We start from the raw sequence: 12,692 nt of genomic DNA, 5'->3' as shown, positions 1-12,692 counted from the left end.
ATAGTAGTTTAAAACAGAAGCCTTTTAAAAGAGTCTGCTTCAGATTGGAGACTCACAATCACATAAGTATTTATTTTGGTGGCAGTGATAAGAGAGTGCGCATCACAAAAACATTCACATATCAGATCAAATATATTCTTCTGCTCTGACAGATACATATCTGGCATAATCCAGAAAAAGGTGGGCATGGTGTAACCCCACTGAAATCAGTAAGGTTTAAGCACATGATAATGCATAACCAGCTGTTTCAGGAATGTCTCACACATGTGAGGCCTCTGTGTGGTATAAACATCAATATCTACACTACCAAGCTGTCTCGTTCTCTTCAGTGGTAAGGAAGGCTCTATGCAGAGAATCCTATTTTATAAATGAAACACTCTGCAACTAGAAAGAGTGGGACAGCCTTTACTTTCATAGAACTCTACAAGGTAATTATAGCCCCATGAAGATTTCACTTTCTGTGGAGCATTCAAAATATTTAAATTATCACATCAAAATAAGAACTGTTCATAAAATGTCCACCGTTTTGCTGGAGAAACACAGTGAGGCTGGGTGATGAGGCTATCTGAATAATATAATATCAAGTTATGGAGGATCTACAGTGCAATCCTACATATGTCTAATCAACATGAATCCAATGTTACCTACTCCCAGGTAAGTGTGCATGGGAACACAGACTCAGTGTACAATCGGCCCTTCTTATACACAGATTTTTTTATACACGGATTCAAACATCCACGGTTTGAAAATGTTCAAAAAAAAAATAAATTTAAGATATCAAACCTTAATTTTCCATTTTTTATAAGGGACACCATTTTGCTATGTCATTATATTTAATGGGACTTGAGCATACACGGATTTTTTTATACACGGGGGATCTTGGAACCAAACCCCAGCGTATAACAAGGGTCCACTGTACTTAATATTTTGAAGGAGAGGCAGGAAACGTGTGGCTTTCCGGCTGCTGTTAGGAGTAAAGATCATGATTAAGGGGTTGTGCAGAGCAGCCATTAAGGCTGGCCTGGGAGGAGAGTCGGGGCGTGGTGTCCATATGATGCACACCCCGACTCCGCCCCCATGATGGCATGATGCTGTGTGCTTCTCCACATGTTGCGTGGTGTCATGGTGTTCCTCTGGCACTGTGTTTACACAACGCAGAACCAAAGGAGCACCTTAAAGCTTTTTGCAGCTCCTTTTTGGGTCCCAGAAAGTCCAGATCGGGGCTGTGGTGTGGCCCCAGTATGGGTAAGATGGAGGCTGCTGCACAGCCCCTAACTGTCAGAAATTATGAGACCTGGAGTTCCATAGCATCTGCAAGTTAATCAATGGAAGTTAAATTCAACACATCGTATGGTTCAGATGTTGGAAATCCAACATACCTCATGCTACAGATTACATTCAGAATCGAATAGCATCATGTTTGCAGTGAGCCTTCTTCTATTCAACTCAAACCATTTGAATAAATAAATAAATAAATTTGGGGCAGCATAAAAACCATTGTGACCCCACACCTGCTTTATAGCAGAGGGAGCAGGTTCTCAGTTTGTCTGCATGGCCATCCAGTTAAACAGCAAATCCTGGATAACTGTAGTATCATATGATAGAATCACAATGGCAGTTACAAACCAAGGATAACCTATTCTGTCTAAGAAAAGGTATTTGCTGTCCTTTGGTTTAAAGGAAATAGCAAACACTTGATCAGGGGAAAAAACTTTTTATAATGCTAAATCATTACAAAACAATGATACAATTATACAATTATGGAAATAATTTGATGAGATTAGAAATATTTTATATGGTTAAAACAGTGTCCTTTTCAAGAACAGTGAATATTGCACTATTTGTTACAACAGCTTTCACTTTACTTCTAAATATCAAATGGTCTGTAATTGTTATCATAATGATATACAACAATGATCATTTTTATTGCATACTTTTAGTGTCATTTAAGAGAACATGTCATATTCAAAACAAAGGGATGCAACCATAGACACTGCAAAGGCATCCAAGTATATATGTAAGGATTTATTTTATTTTATTGTTTTATACCTGGCCTTTATGCATAACAGTACTGTAATAAAATACACATTTTCAAAAACTTAGCCAAGCACTAAACTGGTTAGACTGCTTTCAGACATAGACTGATCTACAAGCAAAACATTTGCCTGAATAAAAATGGACAACAGGAAAGAAAATCTAATCTCCCTTGGCAGAGAGTTCCAGAGTCTAAGAACAGTCACCAAGAACTTATAATGCTGTGCTCATATAATGAAGGATGCTTCATTATTATGATTCATTGTGGTGAATATCTCATCTATTATAGAAGCAGTATTTGTATTAGCCTACAGGCCTAAATATATTGAAGGCACCAAAACCCATCTGATCTTGGAAGCTAAGCAGGATCAGGTCTAGTTAGTAGTTGGAGGGGAGAACACCAACAAATACCAGGTGCTATAGGCTGTATTTGAGAGGAAGGAACTTGCAAAACCACCTGGGCATTCCTCGCCAAAAAAACCTTATGAAATTCATGGGGTCACCATAAGTCAACAGGTGACTTGTATATTTATGTGTGTGCCTTCAATGGACATACCCACACACACACAGGCAAATATTATCCAGCTCTAAAATACAGTACTACAGAGTATTGGTTTATTTTTGGTTTAAGAAAAGATGTGTGTTCTACCACGAAGTAATTATCTCCAGAACTAAAGAGATTTTTACAGTTTACCAAAATTAAATTGGTCTTGGCACTACTTTGGACTCAGTTTTTAAAAGTAAAGAGCTATAGAAAACAGCCCACTCAAATAATATACCATAGTCAATTTTTAAAAAATCAATGTCATATCTCTAAATGTCCTTGTGCAGTTTTTTGTTTTTAAGATATTTTGTGCCAGCTTAAGACTGCAATCCTAAATACACCTACTATGGTGTAACAGCCATTGAAGACAGTGGGGCTTATTTCTGAGTAAACCCTTTTTCTTTTAAAATCACGGTCAAAAAAATATTAGTTGTCTGGCTGACAAAACACAAGCTAGTTTTGTCCATTAGAAAAGGCCTCCCACTCCGCACTGCCCTCACCAAAAAAAGGCAAGTAAAGAAAGAACCCAGAAAAATCTTTTAACCTTTCACAGAACCTAATACTTGAGCTTAGAATTCTTCTTTCTTTTTTTTTACAATGTGACTATGGAAGCTGGAGTTGTTCTGCTGCAGTAACAAACAAGGAAGTTCTCGCTTGAGTGCCTACTAATGAACAAAGGTTAACTTTATCTCAAAGGTCAAATGCCTGGTGGCGAAGGTTATGACCCTAACAACTTAAATGGTGACCTTGCCACGTGCCTAGTATATTGCAGATCCTGATACAGATCATCTGGTAGAGGACTGGTCATAAATTACTTTGATGTTACACTCCCACACGAGTTTTCCAACTAGTGATTTAATACATGGCCTGGAGAACTGAAAGAAGAAAAGCAACCCAAAATTTAGAATAACACAGCTCACCCTGTTGTTGTTTTTTTATGTTAAAATTTCAATCAAAAACACAAATTCAGTACACCTGAATTTAGCCACCTCCTTGCTTTGAAAATTGCGATATTCCTCATTTTCCTTCTATATACATATTTGTCAGCTAAAATTTAGACCCCCCCCCCCCCCGTTTCTTTGCCATTTTCTTATGAAAATAATTTATGTTTGTGATGTCAAAAGAAGTATTATTCCTCATCTTGCAACTATGTCACGCTCCTAGGTAGGAGGTAGGCAATAAATAAAAGGTCACAAAGCAATAGTTACAAATACGCATTTAAGGAGTAAAGGGGCATCTTATATCAGAAATCCCTGAGAATTAAAATATCTTGGATCAGTACAAAATAATGGAACATTGAGTGGAAAGCCACAACAGTTTGGCATGTATCTGAAAGCACATTTTGGAGTCAGAACCCCCTCCCCTGCCAATACTGGCAACTTTTCAAAACTTTTAAGTAGATAAAAACATTGCTCCTTGCATGTAGAGCTTTTGGGTTATAGCAAATGCTTTTCAACTCAGCTATATGTAAGCTGACCAACTGACCTATTTTTTATACAGTTATGCTGGCAAGTTGCTTGCCATATCTAAAAAGGCAGTAAATGTGTTACATAAAATCAGGAATAACTGAAAACAAAGGGCCTCCAAGACTTTGTTTCATCATGTTCTTGTTGCGCATACAGTATAAGTTGCCATTACTGCAGCTCTGCAAGAACCAATCACTATCAACTTGGCCTATGTTCAGTTGGGACAAAGAATTCTGGGTATAGCAGGGAGAAAAAGAAAGAAACCACAACCATTCTCTTGCATATACAAACAATGAGGGTTGCCTAATAATGTTTCATTACTGAAATGTTCTCTACAAGACACAGAACGGATGGGATGCGTGATACAGTAAAACTGTGGAAAAATAAGGAGTTAAAATATAAGCGTTTTACATTTTCAAATGAACAGCGCACAAAAATACCTTCCAAAATACTGCAAAATACTGTAATTAAATATATAATTATTTTTTTAGCTTTAAAAAAATCAAAATTTAAGATTATGATACAAGATTAGACGATGAAAGATGATCCCTATATATGTGTGTGTGTTTGTGTGTAAAACATTAATTATTAATAATTGTATAATTGTGTCTGTATGTGTGTGTGACAACTGATTATATCTTATTCTTTTCCCCAACAATATTATATTGCAGCCATAGTTTCGGTGAAGGTTTTATAATCAGCTGTTTTGATTAAAGGTATTGATTAAACATTTAATATTACTATAGCAGGGCTTTGTTAAGATGATACTTTGAACAATTTTAATAAATTCGATGGATTATTTGAAAAATCAACTTTAAACAATTGAGTCAACAGGTGTACAAAGATTAAAATATGCCATTTACTTTTTAGAGACTATAATTTTGTTTAATGTCTTGCACTAAACTTTTTACTGGATTATCACTTTTCCATGTTTAATTCCAATGTCATATGTAATTATTAAATGTCACATAAAATCCCTACAACAAAGATGAGACTCCAGCCTGTTGACACTTTTACTCAATTAATGAACACAGAAACAACATTTCTTTTTTTAAAAAAAACTAAACAAAAGCCCCACCTCATTAGAAAGGATCAAATCACCAATACTTTTCAATCTATTTATCAGAAGTACACTATGAAAATAATTACATCACATACTCTAAAGTGAAAGCACACAATCTCAATAGCATAAAGACCAAAGCTTCTCTTTATAATTATACATACCAACAATTCCAAAAACATCACTACACAACCAATTCTAAATAAGACCATCCAAGCTACTAGGGTACCTAGCACTTACAACTGTAGGTCATAAATGCAAGCTGATTCTCCTCTGTAATTCTCCACCAAACTGTTCTTCATATGAATGACCTACAGTAAGTCCAGTGGGTTGCCTTGAAAGGTCAAACTGTTGCCACTGTTAACCCTAATAACCTAAAAGCTCCAGAGCTGCCTAAAACAGTAAGGGCTATTAAATGTCTGTTGCAAACTATATAATTTTGCTCAGTAGCAGTATTTGTAGCTGCTTGTGTACTAATATACTAATACTTATAGAATTATGTATAGCTTTAGAATCAATGACATTCCATATGCAGGCAGCAACTGCTGAAATGGTAATTTTGTATTGTCCTCTCTCTTTCAGAAGGGCTTTTCTTTAATTGTGGCAATTAAAATCAATCATGTACCTAAGAGGATGCATCCATTTTTTTCTTCCATGGCCATGTTTTGCATACTCAGCCCCATGTAAGGACTGGGCTTACCACAGAAATACTGACAATTAATTATTTCCCTAAATGGCCAAATTTTAAAACTTCTAGATAATAAGTTCTATAGAACATACGTAAACATCCTGTTTTGCATTCTATAACCAGGCCATAAAATATTTTGCCAATATGTTTTACATATGCAGAAAAGACAATGGCCTTTATGAACAATGCTACACTTCACATGTAACTCTTTTCCACCACTGCGTACACATGAACCACAACCACAGCCATGCTGCCAACCAACACAGCATATCTATGTTAGACCAGCAGAAACTTTTGACCTAAGGTAATAAAGTCAAAACTGTATTCAGAGTTGAAGAACTTGGGATAAAGGCACTTACCTGCTGCGTGCACAAAGTATGCCAAATATAAATCGAGTTCCTTAACAGAAACTCCTATATGATGCGGCTGTACACACAGCCCTGGATTTGAGCACTGTGGGGACTTTACAAGGCGTTCGCCATCAGTACTTTCAAGCGGAATACCTTTAAATAAAATCACCATAACAAGGTCCAATCTCCAGACCTTATCTGCCTGGCGTAAGCAGTCAATTCTTCTCATCTTGCCCTTCTGGTCTGGATTGGAAAGAACACAACATGGAGGTTTTTTCCCTGTGACAGTTAGAACAAAATCCTCTCGGTATTCAGGCCTGATGTCTTTCCGTAGCTTTGCCAGAAGTCTGGATGCCCATTTTTGTTTGACCTCAGGTTTTTCGCTCAGCAATTCATCCTTCACAGCTCTTTCTTCCTCTTTTGACATACGCTTCTCGTGTTTTTTAAAGTATTTTCGCTTTCGAGCTTGTAGGTTGAACCATGTGTATGCAAACGCTCGGACATGGGGAAGAAGTGCTTCAATGAATGGATGGAATTCATCCTGGAAATAATTAAAATGAAGTATTAAAACAAAGTGCAACTAGCATTGTAAAAGATCTGTGATTTCCTTATTATCACCTTACAACTTATTTGCGCACAAGCAGTAACTTATACATAAGAGATTGAGAGTTATTAGAATGCAAGGAGGATGAAAACCCTGCAGTCTCTATCATAGGTTACAACCTAAGCATTTATATACCTTTGCTGAAGATGGGACACAATTTTCTGAAATGTATTACAGAAACAATTTTTCTGTAGACACTAGGCCTAATTTTTTAAAAATAGATAGATAGATAGATAGATAGATAGATAGATAGATAGATAGATAGATAGATAGAGAAACATAAGTGCTCAAAAAACCCTGGCACACCAGTCCTAATCATGTTCATTCAGAAATAATTCCTATTAAAATCCATGGCACAAACTTTTGATTAAATATACTTCGGCTAAGGATGTAGGGTTGTAAGCCTCAAACCACTGACTTTACAATAGTCCTATTTAAGTCAATAGGAAAATTCTAGAATCACTGATTTAAGTCTGCAAAAAGATTATTGTGACCTTAATCCAATTTCAAAGAAGGGGAACATTTATATGCTCTTTTCTTGACCATTCTATGACTGGAGAGGCCAGTATAGCACATATCTGCCAATGTGGCAAAACTCAAACATCTGGATGCCAGTCAGTATTGGTACATAAAAGCCTGATGTATAGTTTTAAAAAATCTTCCTTAACATGTAAGTACTATGTAAAAGAACTTCAATTACAACTGGATACATTTTAAAAAAAAACCTTAACATGTGTTCACTGTAATGGTATATACAGTAATACCTTTTGCCAGATTTTCCTAAACTTACACATTAAAGTATAAGCTTAGAAATTTATGTTTTAGCAGCAGAGGGAGAAGGCTGCGTTGATTGCTGTAGATGAAATAAAATTAGTGTACTACATACAATGAGGAGCTTGAATACACTGTTAGTTTTATTTCGTAAAAGAAAAAAGAAAAACAAAGCTAGAAACTTGGACATCACAAAATTTTGTCTGCTTTGGTACAATTTCCAAATGAATTATGGGAGAAAATAAATCACTATTATAGAAAATACTACCCAACTTTATACATAGCCCATTAATTTGTCCTTTTTTCAAAAATGGGGGGGGGGGGAATAAACATTTGTCCATTATCAGTGAACATATTACAAGAACATTCATAAAGTAAACTTTTAAATAACAACATGAATATTGTAAATTTGGGTCGCTAGAAATACAGTGGTTGTGAACAGGACCATCAGCATGCAATTAGTCACAAAAGTAGCTCTAGAAGAAAAGAGCGCACGTAAATGCCTGATTCTCCAAACACACAGCTGTGAAAGAGGTTATAATTTGCCCCAATGAATCCAACTTGTTCTTGTAGAGGGTGCTATCACTGTCTGCATATGTTTTTGCAAACCGAAAGAATACCATGCAGTCTTTCTCCTATGTACAGTCTTAATCCTGTACTCTTTTATATGTCTTCAGATAGGGAAGACGCTGGCAAGTTTCGTCTAGTTCAGCTGGATTCCTTGATTTATATACTGTAATCTCAAACTATAAGCATTATTAAAATAATTTCAGACTTTTTAATGGATATCCTTTCATTGTGCTTTTAAGGGTCTCTAAAGTTCATTACTTTGCTCCGGCAAATATAGAAGGGAAAGGAAAGGTAGTCAAACTATACTATATGAAAAACTTTCACAATTTGAACCTCATGTTATTTTCCTCTCTAGTCCTTAGTTAATTGCATACACTATATCTTTAAAAAATGATAGATGGAAGGGGGGAATCCTTATATAGTGAAAAAAGCCCTTTAAAACAATAGGAAACAAAACAAATTATTGCTAGATATTGAAGGCATGCAAGTTTAGATGGTTTTAATGTAGCAAATAAACATGTCACTAAAAGTGATTTCCACAAGTCACCTTAAACAGAAACCTGATATATACCTGAAGAAGTACAAAAAGGAAATGTTATGATAATGACAGTTTTAGTAAGTAGATGGGGCGAGGGTTGGGAGAAATGAGAAAAGACACATGTTCTGCTCTTTCAGAAACGAACTAAGCCACCGAAGCCTCTCTCTAAAAGAGGCTTCCACAAAGGGGAAATTAAACTCTTGCTTATGTTCAATATACTTTAGAGGCCTTTTAGATGCATACTGAGACAATTTGGACTAATGAAGAGCACTTTCTGAATGCCTATCTTGTTCAACACACAAAACAGTTGTTAGCACTTCATTCCAAGATAAATGACCCCGTCGAATCTTTTATGTTTTCTTAAACACAATTTGACTTTATATTACAAAGAATTTCTATCATTCCATATGCTCACAACTTAACCCTAAACCTGAGTTTTTTCTCCTCCAAACTATGGTTCCATTTCATGTAATGTTGAGTTGAGCCTATAGCTGAAAGGGGGTGGGTAAGCTACTTAAATGGTCTAGATAAACCTCAAAATCTAGTGCAAGGCCATCCAGTTATGATACAGTAACAGGTTGACTATTAATATAAGGGCTGCTATTCATATGGCATTTCTCAAAAAGGCATATGAGGGGTTAACTGCTTGCAAAGAACACTCTCAACCAACTTTCAAATATAGTCTCTTCCCCTCCTCACAAAAACACAAGCCTCCAAAGTGTTGCTGTGACTGGACTAGAAAGGAAGCCCAATAACATATACAGTACTCACAACTGAGACAAACTGAGGGTTAGGTATATCTATAGAATTACGAATAGAGACTAAAATTAGTAATCACTATAAATAAGGGGGGGCATGCTTTTATTTCCTAAATTCTAATTAAAATTAAAAGTTCTCCAAAAGTTTCATTCATACCCTTCTGAACAATGGAAAAATTGACTGAAATATCTCAACCGTCACCCAAATGTCTTCCAGCATTTGCGGAAAGGGGGAATAAACAACAGTGAGTTCGTGATCTTTTTTAAGGTTTGTGATATTATGCTCCATAGCTGTGCAGCTACATTTTGAATCACAAAAGAAAAGTTGTTGATATATACCTGTAAAATGCTGCTGCCAAAAAGGAGAGAGGAAAAAGGAGTACTACGCATCCTAGCCCTGACCACACTCTGTTCTGGAAAGCTTTGGTAACAATACATTTACACGGTTCTCACTGAAAACCAGTTTTATAAACTCTCAGGGTGCTGAAATTTTCTATAAACCATAAGCCTATGTATATTTGTCTGTCTGTCTACAATTATCTGTTAATGAAAAGCCAATACCATATGATATTTCGCAAACAGGTAAATCACCCATCATGGAAGGCACAGGGAGCACGATAACCCTATAACAGATACTTTGTCCCAGTCTTCCATTTCCATTAGCTGGATAAATGTGCTTTACGATCAATTCTCAAACCACACTGGACAAATTTAAAGGAGACATAAGCTCTGAAACGTTTACAACAACTTAAGCATTTCTTCACACTGGAACCTATAGGTCATCTGTAATATGGCTGTACATATTCCACTCTCCTGCTACGTTTTATAAAAGTGTCTTTGAATCCCTAAACACCATTTCCTAAATGTGCGAAGAGAACGCAAATCACTTTTACAGCATAATGACTCGAACATTAGTTATAGTAGATATAAAAAAAGAAATATATCTGAAATCTTCGTAGTGCATTGGCTGGGCCTGCTAAAAAAATATCAGAATGCCCTGTGCGTTATAGAGAATAGGAGGGAAAGTCGATTGTTTTGGCAGGGGATGTGTATTGTGAACAAAAATCATTTGATATTCTGGGTGAGTAAATCAACACAGGGTGACTCCTACCTTGAGTTCACCCAAGTCAGACAAAACTTTTCAGAACAGCATGCCTTTGAAAGGCAACAGTACAGAAGCTGAAAATGTGCTCCAAAGGCATCTTCTGTCTATAATCAACTTTAAGATTGTCCAACACTCAGTCAAAGTGGGTTATGTTGCAATTCTGGTTACAACTTCAAGCCCATCGATTATAGGTTGGGGAGGGGAGGCTGGGTCTGCTGCTGAGCACCACTAAACTATCCAAAAGTTATCCATGCAGTAACCCTTACCTTCTTCTATTCAGCCAAAGAGCAGCACCAAAAAACATACAAGGCAGAACCCCCCTCTTTTTTTTTCCAAAAGAGAGTCAACTATAATTGAAGAGGAATGAAATTATTCTGGAGACCCTGGGTCCCAAAGTGTTTCCTATCCAGACCCAGCATCACGTCCTCTGCACACCAGGCTTTGGCCCCTCAGACACAACAGTGAAATGGTGAAAAGCATGTGCCATACACTTTCAACAGAGTCCACGCTTGAAAAGTGGGAGGCCACAGAGTTCTGTATAGAAGAGATCCCTCGGAGTTACACAAAGGGGGATACAGTATACAATGTGGGGGAAAGATAGATGTATATGCTATCAAATGGAGGCAGTGTGCCCGAGAAAGAGCAGGGTGGGCAGGTTTGAAGAGCTAAAAAGGGCGCTGCATCTCCACTGGAGATATAACTCCTCTGCTCCGCTCTGGGCCCACAACAAACTCCAGCTCCCCGAATTCCATAGCCTTGAGCCAGTTAAAGCGGTGCCAAATCGGGTTATTTCTCCAGTGGAAGTTACCAAGCAAAGTTGCCTGGACTCTTTCAAGTCGCTGTTTCGCACTGCATGCGGAGATTTATTTATTTAAGCAGAAAGGGGGGGGGGGGGCTTAAAGAGATCTCTGGCGTCAGAGTAATGCAACCAGAAGACTGCATTACTCTTTGCATTGCAGGAGATGTGGGGTGTGTGTGTGTGTGGGGGGGGTGCATTTGCGAGGAGAGACTGCGCTGCGAGTCGAACAAAAGGGACCAAGCAACTTTCTGCAGGGAAAAAGGGGGCTTCTCTTTCTCTCTCTCTCTGCCCCCCCCCCCAAGTTCTCCCGCTTTCCTCCTCGCCTTCCTCCCGGACAGGACGTTTGCAAGCCCAACTTCCCAAAGGAAACAACCCCGGGCAAAATGTGACACCACCCGAGCAAGTGCCAAGGAGCCTTTGGCAGAGGAGGAGGAGGAGGAGGAGGAGGCGCCTTCTGGGCTGCGGATCCCGGCCTGGCCTTTCGGAGGGACTAACGGGCAGCAAAGTAATGCAGGAGCTGCTGCTGCTGCTGCTGCTGCTGCTGCTGCTGCTGGTGTTGCAACTGCGACTGCAACTGCAACCGCAGCGGCCCCGGCAGGCAGCAGGATCCCTTGGAGCTCCAGCTCTCCATCAAAAAGCTCGGCGCAATGGCCAGAAGGGCAAAGGATCGAGAGAGAAAAGGAGAGAGGTGCAATGCATCTCGCCACCAGCTCCACCTCTCCGCCAAAAAGCTCGAACCCAAAGGTTGCTGAACAACAACAACAACAACAACAACAACAACAACCCAAAGTGCTAAAGGAGTTTAGGAGAATAAAGCAATGCAGTCATCGAGGGGAGGGAGGGGAGGTGCATGCAGCAGGCGGTGTACTTTATGCCACACTTCCCCAAACAACAACAACAAGAACCCCTTGCAAAGCAGCGAAGGGGCTCTCTCTGTGTGTTGTGTTGTTCCCCTTCCATGCCTCCCGCCGCCTAGGAAGCACCAAACAGTGAGTATTGATTTCAGATGACCAAGCATGGAATGGGGCTGCAAAGGCTGCGAGACACGTGCGGGGAGTCCTAAAACACACACACACACACACACACACACACAGAGAGAGAGAGAGAGAGACTGTGTGTCTCTACGCAACCCCCCCCCAAAAAAAACTCAGGACCCCCCCCCCCAGAACCCCTGAATATGAATTAAGCAGCCCTTGATAGCCAGGCGCCAGGAGCCCTGTGTCGGGGGCGCAAAGGGCCGCGCAGAGCGCAGAGAGGAATGGAGCCGAAGGGGGACGAAGAAAAGTTACTTTCTCCTCCCGCTTCCCGCCCTCCTTCCTGCCCCGCATCGCAGCCTCCAATCCTCCGGCAAAGCATTCCACTCTCCCTCGCTCCCTCCCTCCCCGCCAAAAAAGAATGAACCCCA

The 12,692-nt window shown here is 39.0% G+C and overlaps 1 protein-coding gene across 8 annotated transcripts in view; it reads right to left on the bottom strand.

The window, feature by feature from the left end:
- NFIA (nuclear factor I A) overlaps window positions 1-12,692 on the bottom strand; it is a 573,426-nt gene that overhangs the window by 384,101 nt on the left and 176,633 nt on the right. For all 8 annotated transcript variants that reach the window (XM_089515284.1, XM_089515288.1, XM_089515285.1 and 5 more), the window contains exon 2: window positions 6,152-6,683. In XM_089515284.1, coding sequence (XP_089371410.1) covers window positions 6,152-6,683 — 532 coding nt within the window. The remainder of the gene's footprint in view (window positions 1-6,151; window positions 6,684-12,692) is intronic.

Source organism: Sceloporus occidentalis, unplaced genomic scaffold (assembly GCF_023333645.1).
Source record: "Sceloporus occidentalis isolate IW3139 unplaced genomic scaffold, rSceOcc1.0.p SCAF_3, whole genome shotgun sequence".
Lineage (NCBI taxonomy): Eukaryota > Metazoa > Chordata > Lepidosauria > Squamata > Phrynosomatidae > Sceloporus > Sceloporus occidentalis.
Note: the sequence above shows the minus strand (reverse complement) of the source record. Positions and strands in the feature narration are given on the sequence as shown.